This window comes from Schistocerca nitens, chromosome 8 (genome assembly GCF_023898315.1).
Source record: "Schistocerca nitens isolate TAMUIC-IGC-003100 chromosome 8, iqSchNite1.1, whole genome shotgun sequence".
Lineage (NCBI taxonomy): Eukaryota > Metazoa > Arthropoda > Insecta > Orthoptera > Acrididae > Schistocerca > Schistocerca nitens.
Genome location: NC_064621.1, coordinates 518,689,650 through 518,711,946, shown reverse-complemented (window position 1 = coordinate 518,711,946; position 22,297 = coordinate 518,689,650). Strand labels below are relative to the sequence as shown.

The 22,297-nt window shown below is 37.7% G+C and overlaps 1 protein-coding gene across 1 annotated transcript in view; it reads right to left on the bottom strand.

Annotated features, from left to right (window-relative positions):
* Positions 1 to 20,441: 20,441 nt before the first annotated feature.
* LOC126199272 (uncharacterized) overlaps positions 20,442 to 22,297 on the bottom strand; it is a 252,436-nt gene continuing 250,580 nt past the window's right edge. Inside the window, exon 14 of the mRNA XM_049936080.1 lies at positions 20,442 to 21,271. Within this exon, the coding sequence (XP_049792037.1) occupies positions 21,029 to 21,271 (243 nt within the window). The 3' untranslated portion in view covers positions 20,442 to 21,028. The remainder of the gene's footprint in view (positions 21,272 to 22,297) is intronic.

Genomic DNA, 22,297 nt, shown 5'->3' with positions numbered 1-22,297 from the left:
TTGGCTAGGTAATAAAAAATATGGAAGTTGTGTGCACCACTTTTTTATGAATTGCATAAACTGTGTTTATTGTGTTATCAATGTTTTACTGTGTGTGTGTAGTATACTCTGTGGCAGAATTTGGGGACCAGCCCAGCATTTGTATAAATGAACATGAGGAACTGCCTAAAAACAACAGTCAAGCTGACCAGTGTACCACCACACAGATTCAATTTGAATCTGACTCTCCTGCCTACCTCACAAGCTATCATGCTGAGTGTTAAACTGCATAAGCAGGTCATATGTGTAAGTCCATTACCAGAAATAATTCTTCCAGTTATATGAAATGATCAGTGTAAGACTCATTCTGTGTAAATCAAGTGCATTATCATTTCGTCTCTTGCTGTTAACAAACTGTGTTATATCCACATACATGTTTTCAATGCAACCATGCACCTTGTGTCCACATTCCATACTCAAGAGATTCCTCACTATTGACTCAATACTATCACCTGCAGCAGCCATGCTGCAGTTTAAAGAGAACCAATGATGAAAGAAAGGGTACACCATCCCTGGATTAGGTGAATGGTATGCTTACACATTGCATGGACTGTCTTGTGAATTCTTACTCATGGAGCGACACCATGTCTTGTCTCCAGTGAAAAGGGTGTTAAAAAATTAGTCACCTTCAGCCTCATATTGGTCCAGCAGGTATCAACAAATATCCATTCAGTGATATTTTTGGTCTTGTGTAACTACTCATGTAACCATTTTGCATACATTTTGCTGTAATCAAGATTGCTTAATATCTTGTCTAAGTCATTATAGACAACATTCAGTTGTGCACACAATTCTACACTTGTAATTTGCTGATCATCACGGCTGAGTTCGCTGAAATGCTGTTCATTGTGAAGGGTGGCAGTTGAGCAAGGACAACTGTGCCATGATCTTCCATACACAACCTTTTCACCAGTCCTAAAATGCAGTACCCAACACCTCTCATCGCTCATCTATATTACCAAGTGAGTATCCTGGGACACACAACCTGGAACCTGTAGCAGGTTTTCTATCTAACAGCTTCTGGGGGTGACTAAAAATCTGATTTTCAGTAATTCATATAAATAGTGGCCAAATTTAAAAATTTAAAATGCTGACATTATCTACTCATAAAGATATATAATCTTACGTGAAAGGCTCAACACACTAAGACAAGTATTACAGTTATAAACAGTGTAAGCAAAAAAATTTATTGCTTACTACACTTTCACTGTTCATGCATTAAAACTGCCACATTATGCATGACAATTTAATTTATTTCTTCTTTACTACTAACTTTTTTTCCAATGCGTTTTGGAGACAGTGGTCACATATGCCAGTGAATCTACCTGCAAAATTATATCATTGCACAACATGTAATTGAGAAGATGTGATGCCATAAACATTTAGATGTATGAACAGTTAACTTTTTCTGAAAAGAGTGCAAATTATCCAGACTATACTCATCTGGTGTTTGATAATGAGAGCACTTAGTGGCTTCCAACAAACTTTAAATGTAGTTTCAAATGTTTTCTAATTTACACGCATAATGTCAAATATTCTAAAAATTAACTCATATGTAAAGTTATCAGCAGTTTGAAGCTGTTTTGTCAATGGGAGTTCAATTCTTTAAAGAATCAGGGCTTTATTTGTGTGTACTATATTGTCTCCATACAACTTTATCAGTCATCAATGGATTTCAATTGATGCAATTTGCTCAGCAGTGAAGAATTCAATGACACATCTCTGTTTAATATGCACCTCGATATTGAATGCCATTTTGGAACTTCTCACTACTCTGCTTCTATCTGTCACAGAACAAAAAAAACCAACAGAACATTATAGGAATATTCAAAAATTACCACTACTTCTACATAATCTGACTTGGACACTCGGTCAACTCAAAAAATAGGAGGCATTAATTTCGGAATGACCTTTTTTGTCATATTACACAAGGTGGATTATCAACTATGATGGTGCATAGGGATCAATCAGCATTATACAGTAAAACAGCTTATTATTCATGTCAGTGAATTCTGCTGAAAAATATCCTTAAGAGCATACGTTCATTAGCACACAACGTTTCATAAATCCTGTCATGAGGCAGAGCCTTCTGGGATATAAAATGGATCATTAACAGAAACAGCCATTGCACGCTACTTCAGTAAAGTAAACCAATGACTAGTTGCAACTAGTGCAAATCTACTAACATTGTTAATTATGGGAATTACTTCTAGATTCCTTTTTAGTCCATTATAAATCAGAATATTATGTATATTAGTCAAAATGCAGCTACTTCAAAAACCAGTTTCTGCTCTTTCCTCTTCCACCACTCAGATGCTGTTTCTGTCTACTTCTTCATACTAAGCATTTGTATAACTCAACTGATTCCAGAGGACATTATCACCTATCCATATACTGGAAAAGTTAAAATCTGTTTATATTTAATATTAGTATTAATAAGGATTTACATTCCTTATTCCAAATGTTCTGACATATATACTAATATCTGGAAGTTTACAATTTGCTGTTTAATATCTACTGGTAAACTGTTGCAGCCTATTGCATCAGAATGTAAATCTCCATTCCAGATTGTGGATGGGGACACAGTCTGTAGTAAATTGTTATTCCTGTTCTTCTTATTTTGTATAAGCCAAAAATAGACCACAGCATTCAATATTGCATTTGTCATTTGGTGTGGGCTTTGACATTTGCCCTGTAGTTATGCATCCTCTGGCTGTGTTTCTTCCTTCCTCTTCTGTGTCCAGAGGGCACCAGTCTTCTTTCCTGATAGGCTGTTCTGGAACCTCTTTTGTCTAAGCTTCTTCCTGAGTATTGTCCGATCCTTCAAGTTTCCTTCTGTTATTCCCAGTTCCTGAAGATCTTTCTCCACTTCCATCGACCATGGTGACGTGTTCTTCCTCTTCTGCCAGTAACAGAGAAGTTGGTTGGTCAATCTGTCATGATGAATCCTGTAAACGTGTCCATAAAATGCTAGATGTCTTTTCCTAACTACATCTGTGATTCTTTCACAGTACTCTTAGAGCTCTTGGTTGGGTCGCCTTTTGTAATTATCACCTTCCTTGACTGGCCCCAGTATCTTCCTCATTATCTTTCTCATCTGGATTTCGAGCTTTGCAGTAAGTCCCTTCCTATTGAGTATTAACCATTTTGAAGCATATAAGGCTTCAGGATGGATGACTGTCTGGTAGTGCTTCAGTTTATTGTTACAGGAGAGACGTTTTTTATTATAAGTATTCTTGGTTAGCTGGTATGCCAGCTCTAGCTTGTTGACTCAATTTGACAGTGCTGTTCCTTCAGATAGATTAGGTTCTAGCCATTCTCCCAATTACTTAAACCTGTTGGTTTTCTTGATCTCTCCCTCATCTATATGCAGTGCACAAAGAGAGTCACCTATGTTCATGATGTACTGCGTTTTTTTAAGTGATACATGAAGCCCAACCTTTGCCACTTGCTGTCTGAGAATGTTGAGTTGTTTCACTGAAGTTTCTATTGAATCTGATAGAAGTGCTAGGTCATCAGCAAATGCCAGGTGATCAACATTGAGCCCATTGCACTTATGTCCCACAGAGATACCATTTGGAATCCCCTCTCAAGCTGACTCCTTCTGCCACTCTCATATTACCTTTTCCAGGGCACAGTTGAAGAGGAAAGGGGACAGAAAATCTCCCTGTCTTACTCCCAGTTTGATTTCAAAACTTTCTGAGAGGGTTTCTCTAAACTTTACTGATTACTTTCTGTTGCTTAAAGTCTGTTGTATAAGGCTGTGGGTCTTCTCATCTAGCCCTAGTTCTTGCAGTATCTTCATGAGGATAGGTCTATCAACTGAGTCATAAGCCTTCTTGAAATCAACGTAGATGACAACATACTTCTTACCAACCAATTTTACTTGTTGTAGCACTGACTTCAGGTTCAGTATCTGTTCAGTACAAGAGCATCCTTTTATAAATCCTGCCTGGTATTCCCCTAGCTGTGGGTCCAGTTGAGGTTCGGCTCTGTTTAGTAAGGCCTTGGAGAAAATCTTGTATGTGACGGGTACAAATGAGATTCCTCGATAATTATTGATGCCAATCAAGTCCCCTTTGTTGTGTAAGGGATGAATCAAGGCAGAGGTCCAGTCACTAGGTAATGTTTCAGTCTCCCAAATGTTTTTTTAGGATTTCCGTCAACTTGCTTACAGTCTTGTCTCCATCTGCTTCCATAGTTCGGCCACTATTGAGTCTTCTCATGATGCTTTGTTGCTTTTCAAGGACTGGATGATTTCTATTACTTCTTCTTTCGTTGGTGGTTGCGAGTTTGGCTGCTTGGTGCTGTCCTGGTTATCGAAGAATGTGTCAGGTGATTCCCAGTTCAGGAGATTCTCGAAGAACATGGCTAGAATATGGCAGTTGTCAGTATCGTTATAGGCTAGCTTCCCATCTGGACCTCTTGAGGTGGAGGCTAAGTGGACTGTAGTGACCTAGGTTCCGTTTAAGACTTCTGTAGAAATTTCTGGTGTTGTTTTTCTTGAAGTCATCATCCAGTTGTGTCAGTTGGTCTTTTGTGAACTGCTGTTTTACTTGTATGATGGTTCTGGCGGTTAACTTTCATTGTTCTATGAACTTGTCTCTGTTCTCTTGTGTCTTCTGCAAGTTCCACTTCAGCCAAGCCATCTGTCTCAGCGTCACTGCTTCCTCACAGGTAGTTGTTCACCAAGCATGTTTCTTTTATTTCAGTAATGGTGCAGTCTCTATGGCAACTTTCACTATGTTCTTCCTCGATTCATCTCAATCTCTACTTTCCAATGATTCCAGTTTCTCTGTGAATAGGTTGCAAGTTGAAAGTTTTCCTATTATTATTATTGTGAATTTTGAAGTTTATCCTATATTCACTGTAACCACTAACCACAAATACCATTACTGAGTAAATGTATATTGTCACCTGATTGTTAGACACCTGAGGTCCATAAGAGGTTTCTGTAAGATGTTCAGTTATTAACTTTACAGATATTCTTACTGCACACATCTACAAAATGAATGCTTTTAAGCAGTGTTGCTCCAGGAGATTATGCCATACAACAAAATGAGCAAAGGTAAATAAAGTATGATACCAATACTGTCTGCAGGACAAAATAGTGAGAGAGACTTCTAAGTGCAAAGCACGGAGAACTGAGCTGTTCGGCTAAAATTATTCGTGTCCTGGTGTCACTTCAGTTTCTTGTTCATCTCAATGTATTATTTAGTAACCATTTTCCACTTTCTAGTAGCTGTAAGTCGTTTTTTATTTGTTAATAATTGATATGGCTTTTTGCAAGCTTAAGAGAGAAGTTTTGGCAAATCATGTAGGTCAAGAATAGAAGTGTACTAACTACCAAGCACATTATTATTATTATTATTATTATTATTATTATTATTATTATTTAGTTTTATTGACTGCACAACCAAAGTTAACAAGGCATATTTTCTTGTTTATTTCTGCCAGAACTGAGTTTGTGAATCAAATGATGTCTGAGCACATGGTAACACAAAAGTTTTGAATTCATTCAGTAGTATTACAACTGGATTACTGCTGACTGGTAATTTCCAATGGGGAACATTCTCTAATCAGTAAAATTTTGTGTTTCATGAGACAGATAAACATCAGTATGTCTGATCTGATGAAAAGCTCTTTGCAACCAGTGTCAGGAGTGCATAGGCTGAGAGAATTATGTTGTGATTGGGAAATGTTTAATAGAAGGCTCTGGGCCAATAATACACATGGCAGGCTCTCTTGATTGATATGGTTACAGATCCATCATTGGAGATTATATTCACACATATGTGGTAATTGTCTCCATGGGGGAAGATGAAATCTTACAACAAGATAATGCGTATTACCAAATGATTAGAAACGTATGGAAGAATATGGCCCAGATTTTAATCTGTAGACCAACGTCAATCATCTTATTCAGGAAAGCAAAGAAAAGTGAAATAGAAAGAAAGGCTCCAGGCACCTGTGTGCATTTAACTGAGTCACTTGTGGATATTGTGATTAATCAGCAGTATACTGAAATAAAAGTTTTAGTTATTTGGTCCCAGTTTAAAAAGAGTACCTTTAATTACTTATGGACACTGAAAAAGAACCTGAAAGCTTTCTTCATTGTGCACATTTTAGATAAACTGAGTTCTTAACATCATAAGCCAGTCATCAAAATTAATTACTAAGAGTAGAAGAAATACAACTATAATCTATGTAAACGTAAAACTTTCAAGGGATAAATAGAAACCAGTCACTCTGGACTTGGGGCTAAATAGGATAGAATGAAAGCAATAATGGAATTCTAACAGACAAAACTTGAAAAATGATGGGTATAGAGTGGCAGGGAGGGCAAATGATAAGTCAGAGACAACGGAGGGGATGACTGAAGGATAGATATGAGAAAATTCTGCAGCAAAAGAAGAACTGGAAGCAATGCGTATTTTCCAAACTTCTCAGAAGCCCTCCAGCATACTTGTTGCACTAGCACAATCAGTAGCAAACAAATGGCAGTGAAATGTTTTAGACATTCTACTCACAGAGGTTCTAGTCTAACAAGGTATTAAGGACTCATTGTGGGCAATTTGGAAAGTAGGAGATATGAACTAGCAAATCAGATTCAATGACTGATCAGCCAAAAATAATACTGTCTATGCAGGTCAAGGACCCAGGTTCAGGTCCCAGTCTGCCACACAGTTTTAATTTGTTAAGAAATATTGTATTATAGTACACCCCACTGCAGTGTGAAAGATTCATTCATGAAGTAACCTTAGGCTGTGCTATAATATTCTTCTGCCACTACTTTTCAAATGACTATTTCTGAAATCTGACTGTTCTGCCTGGGTCACATGAAGTGTGTGAACCCTGCACATAATTCTAATTAACTTTTACCTTTGTTATCTCATTATTATTGGTCTAGCATTTTATATGCAATAAATGTACAAGGTAGAGGACAAGACCAAAGTATTTCTATACATAACAAGCATGAAATTTCCATGTTACATATCGGTAAATAATATAGCTAATGTCAATTTAATAACAAATCAAACAATCGTTAAGTCCAGGATGAGATGATAACACTATTATGAAAAGGATATACTGCTATTCACCATATAGAGGAGATGTTGAGCCCCAGACAGGCACAAAGAAAATATTTGGCACATTTTGCTTTCAGCCAAATGGCCTTCTTCTAAAGTAGAAAATACACACACAAGCACAGCTAACACTCACATGACCACTGTCTCTCGGTGCTATGGCCATAGCACCAGAGCCGATGGTTGTGTGTGTGTGTGTGTGTGTGTGTGTGTGTGTGTGTGTGTGTGTGTGTGTGTGTGTGTGTTTGTGTTTGTTATTTCAGAAGAAGACCTTGTGGCTGAAAAGTAAAACATGCAGCAGTCTTTTCATTGTGCCTGACTGCAACTCAACATCTCATCTATTTGTTGAGTAGCAATCTATTCTTTTCAAAATAATGTTTAATGTATCCGGTGTGTCCAAGTTTAAAGAAAATGATTTCATAGGCATCACTGTAGTATGACAAAATTATTTAATTGGATAGATAAAAAATCTACTCACCAAGTGGTGGCAGAGCATGCACATAAAAGCCGGCTGTAATTGGCAAGCTTTCAGAGTCAGTGGCTCCTACTTCAGGCAAAGGGGTTCAAGGGGAAGGAAGAGGGGTGAAGGAAAAGGATGGGAGAGCTCTAGGTAAAGGGGTAGATTTCGGGAAGATAATCCAGAACCACAGATGAGATTTGAAAACCTGAGAGCTTGAAGGTGGAAGACAGGGTAATATGTTTATGGAGATTACTGCTTAAACATCATGCATGAGTTAATAAGAGTGGAAAAGAGATGGGAGGGGGGGGCAGTGAAAAATAGACTGGCAAGACAATGAAAGATGTAGAAAACTAAAACAGAGTGAAGCAAAGAGTAGTTACAGTGAAGAAATGCTGAGACAGAAGAAATTAACATAAATTAAGGCCAGGTGGGTGGTGAGAACCAAGGATATGTTGTAGTGTTAGTTGCCACCTATGGAGTTCTGAGAAACTGGTGTCAGGTGGAAGAATCCAGATGGCGTGTCTGGTGAAACAGGCGCCGAGGTCATGAATGTGATGACGTAGAGCATGCTCTGCAGTAGAATATTGTGAGTTGCCAGTATACACCCTCTGCCTATGCCCATTCATCCTAATTGATAATTTGGTTGGTGGGCATGCCGATGTAGGAGGCCGAGCAGTGTTTACGTAACAGCTGGTATATGACGTGTCGTTTCGCAGGTGGCTCTCCCTTTGACAGTATGTGTTTTACCAGTTACAGGGCTGTTATAAGTGATAGTAGGGGTGTGTAGGGCAAGTCTTGCAGTGGGGACGGTCACTGTAGTATGAATAAGACAAAAACAAAGCAAAATTTGTAATACTAGTAATAGCAGACAACTGCCACAAATATATTAGAGCAAGAAACATTTTTCAGCAAAGTGTTACAGCATCATGGAACATGATTTTTTAGAGGTATTTTCTTCACACTATGTGAGGAAGAAAGTGAGGTTATATACCCTATATAAGGGTTTTTTTTCAGATATTCATCAACACAGTTTTTAAAAAGTATATCTTATAAATATTCTTGCAGTAAGCATTTCTTGTTTTGCAACTTGGGTGATTCTTGCTTTATCTTTTAGTTAATAGATAAACGTTTTGTATGTGGTCTGAAGAAGAAGATATCTGTAGTAATGTGCTCATTCATTGACACTGAGTTAATTGATATTGAAGAAACATCAGAGTTTAAAAACAACCCTCCCCTGCCTCCTCCTGCAATATCGGCATACCCCCATTTAGTTAAACCAATATTGTTCATACTTAGCAAAAGACATTATTTCAAAAATGTAAATGAACAGTTTGTACATCTTTAATGTAAAAGTGTGAATGTTGTATGGTACTGTTGGCTGAGAGATTCCACGGGGTGTTTTATGTCCAACACAAGACACACAAGCTCAACTGAATCAACTCATACAATTCTGATTATTTGAACAAACAACTTAAATGTACTTGGAGAGTTTTCCAGATTAAATACCAAATAAACAACCACTTTTTACATAACTGTTAGACAGCATAAAAGGCTTAAAAGGCTATTCTTGCTACTGCTAAGAATGAAGTCACTTACTAGACTGTATAGTGGAAACAAAAGTTAAATTCTGAAATGGTACTAGTCCACTTGTCTTGAATGCCAAATTCTTTTATAAGTACGAGTGATGTCAAGTTAAATTTCTTCGCTAAAATCTCCAAAATGATGTCGTAGTCCAGACCCACTTAGCTGGTAGTGTTCGGTCCCTGGTAGTGCAACATCTCAGTCAGAAAAGCAGCGGTGAATGGTGGACTGGGTGACAACAGTTGCAGTGGCAGCGGCTCTGGTGATGATTATGAGTTCCAGTCAGGCAATGTCACTCCTTTCTGCTGCTTCAGTGAGAGCTTAAATCCTTGCATCATGGAGGATTACTTCGTTTTGATTGGCTGCAGAGCTGGGTCGCAGAAGCAGAACACAGTGCCGATCTGCACCCGCTGATTCTAGCTGCATGTGATGATCATAGTGTCGACACAACTGCCAGAGTCATCCTCTGCTGGCCTTCCTGCTGACTTCCTCGTCCTGCCATGGCATGAGTGGAGCCATGGGCATTTGAATATTGCAGCCAACAGACATTCAGCCACTGGCACTCAGTTGTAGGTGCGCTGCAGCAGGGTAGGTTCAGCAGCTTAGAAAGAAGGTGTTCATCCTCTGCGCAGATTGGCCCTTTTCCTTGCAAATATATGAGAGTTGTGTCATATTTGTATTTATGGAGTTTACTATAATGAGAGTGTATAGTGTAGTTTTATGTTTGTGTTGTTTAATAATGATGATGATGATATATTGGAGAGAGTGAAACCCAGTGCCAGCACGTAACCTACTACTCTCTAATAATACCAAGGGCCCACCGAGCTTAACATCCCCATCTGACAAATGTATCATCATCAAGTGTCACATGCCCTCAATTCGTGAGACACTGCGGAGAGGTTTGAAATTTAATCCAGGACCTTGGTGCAAAGACAGATGATCAAGAACTTCAAATCACCACCTCTCCTCTCCTTGCTGGCTATTTACTGGCAGTGAAAATTTCATCCACCACCAGAATTCAACTCCGCTTACCTCCAAGTCAAGTGTTGTTTTGAATATATGTTTGGTAGTTCATCATAGTGTTACTTGATTGTAATTTTTCAGAACATTGTATGCACTAACCACCAGAAAGCTATCTTATATGCAATGATGGAATGTTCAAATCCATAATATTAAAGGAAAATTCAACTGCAAAAACTAATACATTATGAGACAGATTTGCTGCTCACTACTTGCCTTCAGGATGAGAAATGTATAGTACTGTCAGATGCATATAAATGTTAAAGGGTGTGAAGATCCTACTCATTGCTCACTTTGTTGATCGTTATATCTCTCCTTGTTGATGATGGATTGTTTCATCCTTAGTGTATTATTTGATGGTTAGTTGGGTGAAGTTCATTAAGCACAAATGATTGAGATGCTAATATTAGTTTATAATATCATTTTTTTGAAAGGTATTATTGAATTATACAGTGTGGAGCATGGTAAATTGCTTTTTTAGAATTCACTTTGTGGCTTCACTGTTGGTCTAATAAAGGGGAGAGCGGGCATGGTTTATAGTGACCGATGGGAGGTCTGTATTCAATTGCTGTTCAGTTGCAATAATGCAGTGGACATGTAAGGAATGCTCATTTTGTGTTGAAGTATATTTCTCGAATTCCCATTCGATCATTGCAGTGCAGCGTCCTTTTCATTTGTGATTTACAGTACACCCACACAGATGTGTTCCTGGATGGCAATTAATTTTAAATTGGGTAAATGCATTCAGAACAACAGGATGTGTCATGTGTACGAAGAGAACCTGAAAGAAGCAGTACAACTTCACAAAATGTCAAACGAGTCGGAGCAGCAATACTGCAATCTCCAAAGCACTCAGCTCAGAAACACTCACTTGCTCTTAGCATTTCAAGACATTCTCGCCGCTGGATTCTTCACAATGAACTGAATTTTCACACATAAAAAATGTGCGTGGTCCAGCAATTGTCAGAACAGGATTGTGTAATATGAAGAACATCTTGTGAAGATGATAACCCATGGGGCAAATGTGTTCGTTTCTGATGAGGTCATTTTCACCTCAGTGGGCATGTAAACAAAGAGAATATGCGGTACTGGAATGATACAAACCCCAGACAAATTCCCGAGAAACCACTGCACTCAGGCTGTGTCACTGTGTGGTGTGCCTTATCATGAGTAGGCATCATTGGCTCTTTTTCCAGGAAAATTGTCATGCTGTAACTGTGAATTCGGATTGTGACTTATCTATGCAGCAAGAGTTTCTCCAGCCAGCTTCTGAGGTAATGCAATTACAGGATACCTCGTGTCAACAAGACAGTGCCACCGCACACACAGTGGGCATTACCATGAATTTTTTAAGGCAAATGTTTCCTGGAAGGCTTATCTCTTGGATGGGGGATCTCAACTGGCCCACACGATGACCTGACTTAGCCCCATGTGATTTTTTTCCTTTTGGGACACCTGAAGTCAAAGTTGTATTGCAAATGTCCCAACACCCTGGAAGACCTACAAACAGTATTGAGGCTGAAATGGCAAGAATACCAGAAGACATGCTTGAAAGAATGCATGAGAATTTCAGAAAATGACTGTGGCAGTGTGTGGATTGTGAAGGTAGATAGTTGTCAGATACACTGTTTAAACCATGTAATTGGAAACTTCCATTATTGTCCAATATGAGAAAAATAAAAATGCAAGTTTCTAAATGATCATTATTTTTTTTATTTCATTCCCAAAGTGGCAGTTTACAGTGCTCCACCCTGTAGTAATGAAATCATGCCACAGGACCTTAATAAAACATAAACCTTCATGGTTGCTTCAATTTTGGACAACATTCCCTACTTCTGAATTTCTGTTCAATGTTCTTCCAGCATGCAACCATACACAACTTTGATTTCTTTTGAATAATTTATCCAGCCGAAAGTTCGTGAACAACCACATATGAAGACTTCACATTAATTACTACCACCCCAAGACGCATACCTGAAAATGAGAAACCAAAAAACTCATTACTGAGTCCAGAGATGCTTAACCGTAGACTGTCACACCCGACACGGAGGTTGTCTTTGTTCTCATATTGACCTAGATGCAACAACAATGCTCTCACAAGGGACACACTACCTACTTTTGAGAACAAATAGTTCCTTCACTCTCAGGGAGGAGAGAAGGATTTTTTTTAGTCATCAGTCTTCTGACTGCTTTGATGCTGCCTGTGCCAACCTCTTCGTTTTACAGTAGCACTTGCAACCTATGTCAATTATTTGCCGGATGTATTCCTGTACAGTTTCTGCCCTCTACAGCTCCCTCTAGTACCGTGGAAGTCATTCCCTGATGTCTTAACAGATGTCCTACCATTGTGTCCCTTCTCCTTGCCATTGTTTTCTACATATTCTTTTCCTCTCCAATTCTGCGCAGAACCACCTCATTCCGTACCTCATCAGTCCATCTGATTTTCAACATTTGTCTGTATCACCACATTTCAAATGCTTCAGTTCCCTTCTGTTCTAGTTTTCCCACTGTCCATGTTTCACTACCACATAATGCTGTGCTCCAAACATACATTCTCAGAAATTTCTTCCTCAAATGAAGGCCTATGTTTGATACTATTAGACTTCTCTTGGCCAGAAAAGCCCTTTCTGCCAGTGCTAGTCTGCTTTTATGTCCTCCTTGCTCTATATGTCATTGGTTATTTTGTTGCCTAGGTAATAGAATTCCTTAACTTCAACCACTTCATGACCATCAATCCTGATGTTAAGTTTCTCATTGTTCTCATTTCTGTTACTTCTTTTTGCTTTTGTCTTTCTTCGATTTATTCTCAATACATATTCACTACTTATTATCCTGTTCATTCCATTCAGCAGGTCATGTAACTCTTCTTCACTTTCACTCCGGATAGCTATGTCATCAGTGACTCATATCATTGATATTCGTTCACCCTGAATTTTAATTCAAATCCTGAAACTTTATTTTACTACATCCCTTTTTAATCTGAGACCTTCATTTGTGATTGTCCACCCTTATAATTCCCTCTTGGCTGTTGTATATATTGTATATTACCCATCTCTCCATGTAGCTTAACCCCATTTTTCTCAGAATTTCAAAAATCTTGCACCATTTTACATTGTGGAACAGTTTTTTCCAGGTTGATAAATCCTATGAACGTGTTTTGATTTTTCCTTAGTCTTGCTTCCATTATCAACTGAAGCGTCAGAATTGTCTCTCCGGTGCCTTTATCTTTCCTAAAGCCAAACTGATCATCATCTAACACATCCTCCATTTTCTTTTCCATTCCTCTGTATATTATTCCTGTCAGGAACTTGGAAGCGTGAGCTGTTGAGCTGATTGAGTGATAATTCTCCTGCTTGTCAGCTCTTGCAGTCTTTGGAATTGTGTGGATGATATTTTTTCAAAAATCAGATGGTATGTTGCCAGATGTATGCACTCTACATAACAACATGAATAGTCATTTTGTTGCCACTTCCCCCAACGATTTTAGGAACTCTATCTCTCTGCCTTATTTGTTCTTAAGTTCTCCAAAGCTCTCTTAATTTCTGTTTCTCATACTCATTCCCCTCTCTCTTCTACATCAACTCCTAGTTCTTCTTCTATCACATCAGACAAATCTTCCCACCCATGGAGGCCTTCAATGCACTTTTTCCAACCAACTGCAATCTTGTCTGCATTTAACAGTGGAATTCCCATCGTACTCTTAATGTTACCACCCTTGCTTTTAATTTCACTGAAGGTTATTTTGATTTTCCTGTATGCTGGGTCAGTCCTACCGACAATCATTTCTTTTTTGATTTCTGTGTTCATTCCTTTGACTGTACTGCCTACTGAGCTATTCCTTATTGCTATATCTATAGCCTTAGAGAACTTCAAGTGTATCTCATCATCCCTTAGTATTTCCATATCCCTTTTCTTTGTTTATTGATTCTTTCTGACTAATCTCTTAACCTTCAGCCTACTCTTCATCACTACTATATTGTGATCTGATTCTATATCTGTTCCTGGGTTTGCCATACAATCCAGTATCTGACTTTGGAATCTCTTTCTGACAATGACAATCTAAATGAAATGTTCATGTATCATCCAGCCTTTTCCAGGTATAACACCTCCTCTTGTGATTCTTGAACTTAGACTTTCTCCTCTCTCATTCCTTGTCCCAAGCCCATATTCTCCTGTAACCTTTTCTTATACTCCTTCCTCTACAACTGCATTCCAGTCCCCCATGGCTATTAGATTTTCACCTCCCTTTACGTACTGTATTACCCTTTCAATATCCTCATATATCAATTTGTGATGTTGGCATGTATTCCTGAACTATTATTGTCAGTGTTGGTTTGCTGTTGATTCTTATAAGAACAACCCTATCACTGAACTGTTCACTGTAAATCACTCTCTGCACTATCATCCTATTCATAACAAATCCAACTCCCATTATACCATTTTCTGTTGCTGTTGATTTAACCTGTACTCATCTGACCAGAAATCCTTGTCTTCTTTCCATTTCACTTCACTGACCACTACTAGATACAGACTGAGCTTTTGCATTTCCCTACCACATTCAGGCACCCAACATTCCACACCCTGACTCGTAGAATGTTATCCATTTGTTGGTTCTTCAGTCTTTTTCTCATGGTCACCTCCACCTCGACAGTCCCCTCTCGGAGATCCGAATGGGGAACTATTCTAGAATCTTTTGCCAATGGAGAGATCATCATGACACTTTTCAGCCAGCGGCCACATGTCCTGTGGGTGCACACTACATGTCTTTAATGCAGTGATTTCCATTGCCTTCTGCATCCTCATGCCATTGATCATTGCTGAATCTTCCACCCTTAGGGGCGGTTTCTCACCCCAAGGACAAGAGAGTTCCCTGAACCTCTGTGCCGGCCGATGTGGCTGTGCGGTTCTAGGCGCGTCAGTCTGGAACCGTGTGACCGCTACGGTCACAGGTTCGAATCCGGCCTCTGGCATGGATGTCTGTGATGTCCTTAGGTTAGTTAGGTTTAAGTAGTTCTAAGTTCTAGGGGACTGATGACCTCAGAAGTTAAGTCCCATAGTGCTCAGAGCCATTTGAACCTTTTTTTTTAAACCTATGTCTGCTCCTCCGCCTTCTTTGACTAGGCCATTGGCAGAATGAGGGTGACTTCTTATGCCAGAAGTTTTGGCCACCAATGCTAATTATTACTCAAAATTTAAGTGATGGTGGGTTTCGAACCTGGGACCAAGGATACAAAGACATTACCCCTACACCATGGTGTACCTGATATCCATAAACAATATGTTAAGGATGGTTAAAAAGAAAAAACAGGCCACTCAGATCCCAGTATGAGAGAGACCTCATCATATCCCTACCTCTCTCCTCTTGTATCCAAAAGTTTACCCTTTTGCTTTTACATGCGTATCAGCAGTGTTATACATTTATTCTCCTGAAGGTAAGTACTGCCCAGCAATTCTCTCTTTCACATTACAAGTCCATAATAAATCAATCTCACATTTAATGTTTGATTAACAGTGTGAAGGTACTATTTGTGTAGAAGGGATTGCTCAGTTTTCTTAACATTTCCTCTCTGGTATTATCAATACACATTCACAAATATTTTGGCCCTGTTACAAGTCTTATATCATTATTTTTAACTTCTGTAGTCTCAATATGAGAATGGCATTTTCCAGATGTACAGAAAAGTGTTTGAGGAATCAATCTTATCTATGACACTGATTAAAGTCATAGATGACACCTGGAGAATGTAAGGTTCTGTGCTCAAGTCTCAATCCAACACACAATTTTAATATGCCAGTAGGTTTCAAAACAGCACACACACCACTGCAGATTAGGAACATTGTTTTGAAGTCTTGCTTGTATTCAGCAGTAGTTCACTCACTGCCAGGATGGGAGCCTACTGGGTGTGTCTATAATCTGTTTTTCCACTTGCAGAACTGAGATAAAGTGCAAGAACAAAACAAAGGAGGGACATCTGGACAGTTGGAAAAAGGAGCAAAAGAAGTCTTAATACCAGATCTTTCAGTATTCTGCTAGTGTATAGGATTTTGACTTTTCCTACTCATTGACTGATCTTGAGATTTTTATCATTTTCCTATGTTAGAAAGATATGATTGAAGCAAAGAGTTCAAGGTACCCCTGACAAGGGGCATCGACCTATAAAAAATATTGGTGGTGGTGGTGGGGTGGGAGGTGTCATACTGGGAGTCTTTCCCTAGGAAAATTTCTAAATTTTAGGTGAAAAATAGTTTTAAAGCTTTTTTAAGCATTTTAGAGTCATATTATCGACATTAGACCCCCAAAACTGGACTCTCGATAACTCAACCTCCAGGAAACTCAAGAAGCCTGACACATTTTTTGGCTTTAAAAAAAGAAAGAAAACATAAACACGCACAGTATTTTCGTAAAAAGCTAATTTAATTTACAGTAATAATCATGCTTATAGACTATTACAGAGCAGTGAATATATAACTCTGAAAAGATTGAAATTATATTTAAATAAATCCTAAACTATAATTAAAAGAATAAATATAAAATATTGCTGTTGCACAGTAATATCACTTTGATTAATAAGTGAAATAGCTAATTTAAGCTTACTTTGAATAAGGCTCAGGGTTCATTAAATAAAAACAATATCTCAAAGTTAATGCTTCAATACAGTTAGTAAAATTAATACAGTATGCCTAATACTTTCAGTCAAGAAGTATATAAATAGAGGGTTTTAATTGGGCCTTACAACCTAAAAATATTTAAGTATTTGAAAACAACTAATACAATACTATAGTAATACAGTACTCGAAACAAGTTTTAGCATTATGTATGTATTTAATTCTCTATTTTATAATTATTTTTAATATTGCTCTAAATGCCATTATTAGGGCTAGAGTGTCTTCAGAAAGGTGCAAATGCCGACTGTGTGACTGGATTACTGAATATGAAGTCATTGATGAGTGGTCGGATATCCGATTCATCCAAAACATCTCAGTGGGCATGAAGAACAGCCAAGTTGTTCAATTGCTTCCGTCCCATTGTTGATAGGAGATATGACTTCAGATGTCTAAGGGCACTAAATGACCATTCTGCTGTTGCTGTCATGATTGGAACTATTTGGAGAAGCTTAATGCACTTCACTACTTCACATAACATTTCTCCAACTGCAGGCTCTTGTGTAATGTACTTTCTTACAGTTGTTTTTTATTAGCCATATCGACTAACATATTTAAGTGTAAGTGCAGTCTCTCAATGTCTAGGTCATTTTTGAAAAACTCAGTTGATTTTTCCAAATTTGTTTCACCTCTGTTTACTAAAATCAAGCACTTTTGTTCAACTGCAATGACCTGTGTGAGTTCAATTGATGCAAACCACTCAGTAATGCAATATTGCACCGTTTCACAAACTTCAATGTAAATAGCTTTGTAGTATTCCTTTGGGGTTTTGAAAGTGTGCGCGGTGAGCTGGCTTCATTGTTTTCATACTTTGGTATACTTTGATTCCAAGGAAGTTAAGGATCATCAACTTGTGAACATTTTTCTTTTAAGCACAATTCCCAAAAGTGTTCAAAACTATCACGCCTTCCATTCAATATACAAATCAAGCCCTCATATATTTTTTCCGGATCAGCAACACTTAGATGAGGGCACTGAATTTTTTTCATTGACATCCTCTAATGTGTTCATTGCATGGCAATAAAGGCGTAAAAAGAAATAAGTCTTGAATTCTAACATTGACTCAAGGTAGCCTGCACATTTGTAACGTGCCTCTGTTTTGTCCTCTGCAGAAAAGTCTTTGTTGATGATTAAGGAATCATCGACAGTATGAATTCAAAATGACACTTGTTTGTGAATCGAAGAATCACTTGTTTCATCAACCATAATAGAAAAATATTCAGTCTTCTTGATTGAAGCCAATACCTTTCTCAACACAGACTTTCCTAGTAGATCAATGATCTCGTTTTGAATGTCATGAGACGTACATTTATACCCCGAATGCCCTAACCAATCTTTAAACTCAGGTATGTCGTTCTTTTGGAGTTCAAACAATTGAAAAAAAAATTGAGTTCACATCTTCATGCCCTCTAATTGCTAGTCCTTGTCGGCATAGGAATTGCGCAGTAGTAAAAATTGTCTCAAGAGCTAAACGGCCTTTCTTCATATCACTATCTAACTGTTCATTCAATTGGGAGCCCACACTTCAGTTAATGATATAATTTAGTTTCAGAAAACCTTCTTTATGCATAAACATATTTTCATGATGACAGAATTTTTCCAAAGCCTTTTTCCAGTTAGAAAACCCTATGGAAGTAAATGCATCTTCTTTTTTTGAAGAAAATTGTAATAGATTTTTAGCATCCGCCTCTTTGCAGGTTTTACAAAAAACTTTTTCGGTTGATGCTTCATATTCTACCCATGTATATTTGATCAACCAAGACTTCTGAAATGATCTTCCCTTATCACATTGTCCAGATTTTTGCTGTGAACATCTCTGGCCTGAAGACGGCGAAGCAATTGATGACACAATAATTGTTGGAGGCTGACTTGCAGTATCATCAACTTCCAAGCGCGCGTTTCTGGTAACAAATTTATCCATTGGAAACTTAATTCACAATACACTAAGACACTAAAGTAAACGAATAAAATATAGTCATATAAAATAGTCCACTAGACACTAAAGTCGGAACGCAAAACACGTCTGCAGCATGCAATGAATGAAACTAACCACACTGAATGACTGCGACAGCAGGGTGGGCTTTTTATGTCAGTGGCATTGTAATGTCTCGAAGCATCAAGGCAATGCGAGGTAGATGGTTCCAGGCACTTCTGCTCCAGTCCTTTTGATGTCACCACAGCCACTGCACTGGCCTGCTGGCCAGACTTTACCCAAAGGTTCGCGCACCGGGACAAATTCTAAGTGTGCCCCCAGCACCGTAACACTATCATAATTCACACCACTCGTTTTCAGTTAACCTACTTACTACCATAATAATTATTTGTTTTAACTCATTACTGAATGTATTTTGAAAGGTAACTATTGTCAAACAAGAAAAAAATATTTCAACATAATTTTGTGATTTTACGTATCATAATATAAACAAAACTTTGAGGGGGCTCTGGCCCCCTCAGGCCCCACGGAGTTGGCTTCTGTGCCCCTGACACAGTATGACTTCAACTGCTAAACTAACACTGCATGGATTATGAAATGAGGTTTATTTAAAACAGTGAGTAGCACCAAGGTAAATTTCTTTTGATCTAAGGACCTACGAATTTGTTCAAAAATTTTAAGTGTCCATTGTTAGACCAGTTTTATGTAATACAAACTAATGATTAGTTACCAATAACGACTCAGTTTTTTCAAGAAAAGTGGTTGTCAAATTGTATATAACCTTCTTTATCATTTATGGAACCATGAAAATATGTTGATAATGATTAACATCCTATGTCTTCCCATTCTGGAAACTTTAATGACATTCAAATGATTCAAAACTCAAGAGAAGTATTACAACAGTGCAGGGCAATTTCCAAACAAATGAATGTAGTCAGGTAGCCCACATGAATATGGGAATTTTGTACCTATTTCCAAAATGGTTTTTAGGAGTTCCAACAGGAAAACTTACATGCCTCTTATGTTCGGAATTCTATTGGAGTAGGATTCCTTACAAGATGCTGTTAGCAGTATCTGAAAATTTGAGTTAAATATTTTACTCAAATGTTTTCCTTCTGCAAAATTTGTTTCATTTAGCAAGAGAGGTTCAGATTGACACTACATAGCATAGAGCTTTACTCATAGTTTCAAAATTTACATCATGCTGAAGATTTGAAGTCTGCTTTTCTTCTGATATAGTTTAGTGGAGTACATTTTGTTTAACCCTGAAACATAGTTCTGTACAACATTCAAAAAGAAAATATGCAAAAATGTTAACTTATTGATTTTCGTGTGCATAAAATTCATAATTATTCTTATTGCAAAAACAGTTGATCCTAAATGATGATGTAGGTTTACTACATGGTTTTCCTAGCTTGTGCAATATATGTGCTCAAGAACTTAGAATTTTTACTGTCATTCATTGAAAATTTTTTTTTGCGTAAGGGCAAGAAGGTGAAAGTAACCACATACAAAAAATGGTACCCTAACACTGCTAGACAAACATAAACATAGCACTATAGCAAAAAGCAACGGATGTCAATGATACAACATCTTTCAGAAGTTGAGCTGGAAGTTTATTTCAGAGAAAAATAGCAAAATAAATTACAGAAAAAACACAAAATTATGAGAAGAGTGAGCAATTTATAAAACTACATTCTAGACAAATGTATTATTGTTTTTATTTGTCTACCTGATATCATCAACATTATACATCTTCAGTCAGTTTCTCTTACTACCTAGAGTGTGTAATTACAAGGTAAGCCTACACTAATTTTGTACACTGGAAGACCTGTCACAATGAGGAGACAGCTACCTGTTATCTCCTGAAATACATTCAATATAAATTTAATATCGTTGTGTTATATTTAGTGTTTTGACAATAGTTGCATTCTATTTCTTGTAAAGATAATTGTTGTTCTCATAAAAAATACAATAAAATACTTTTTAAATGTTCATAATGTGAAATTTAGTTTAGTAGACCACTTATCATGGTACAGTACTTTCTTACTGCTGATCTTCATTTATATTCAGCATTATCACACTCAATGTCACATTCTGCACACTAAAATATGTCACTTTTGCTTTCAAAAAATCATTAACCTGATGAAGCAGGCACAAGAGATTAAACATGATTTTCTCTTCTTCTCACTCCTCCTCACTCTGCAAATGTTTCATATTTCCTCCCACAACAATAATCATGATATCTTACCATACTGATGAGGAAATGGTGAAACTGAATGACAGTGTTAAAGAGTCCTCCATACTTGTGCAGCGATCAATTGCCAGTCCTCTCTTCACAAACGGTGGTCTCCCACTCTCAGGAAAACCCATTACACGAATGGTGTCTATGATAAATGCATCATCCATACAAGTCATGCCCTGAGCTCCTACTAGATTTGTGAGTGTTACTTCAACAATCACCTCATCAATTTGTCTCTGTGTGGTCACCTAGTAAAAAGAAAGTTGAAATATTAAACAAAGTATTTTTCTTCATAAAATCCTACGATGTCCATAAGCATTAACATAGCAGTTGCAATAAAATAGATTAAAAGAAGCAGCCAGCTATTGTATAAATTCAATCCAATACCTGCACTAAATGGTTTTGAATTATTGAAGAATGGCAATAAACTCATCTGCAAAGGTGGCAATAAAAGCTTGATATGTGCCTTTTTACCCCTACAAATATTCATCAACAGTCTTCTTGCTGTGCAACAAACAGTTTTATGTTAATGAATTCTCAAACTGCACCCCTGCTTCAATGAGGCCATTATCCTCACAGATATCTATATGCGATGCTTCCAGCAACAATCTTTGAACTTCATGGGGCCTTTGTTCACCAAGTGCAATTATAGATAAACAAATATAATTCAAAATATGTAAGTCAAGGACATACATTAATGCTACTCAAGACAGAAAATAGTGTCCTCTTTTTAGTGTTATTGGTGAAAGACTGGTTTGACACAGATCTCTACCCTTGTTATCCTTGTGCAAATATCTTCATCTCTGCATAACTACTGCAGCCTAATCCATTTGAACCTCCTGACTGTAACTGAACCTCAGCCTCTGTCAATAGATTTTACCCCCTACAGCTCCTCCCATTATTATACTGATAATTTCTTGATGGCTCAGAATGTGTTATGTCAACCTATCCCTTCGTGTACTCAAGTTGTGTCATAAATTCCTGTTCTCCCCAATTTGATTCAGTACTTCTTCATTAATTATTCAATCTACTCTCTTCATTAATTATTCAATCTACCCATCTAATCTTCAGTATTTTTCTGTAGATCACACATCAAACCTTCTATTTTCATCTTATCAGAACTGTTCATTCCCCCCCCCCCCCCCCCCCACCCAATTACTCCATTAACCACTGGACCTTGCTGAGGTGCCTCAACTATTCAGATAACCATACCTTAGATGCAACCACAACAGAATTCTGTTTGTGGAGAGACCAGACTAAGCCGTGATTCCTGA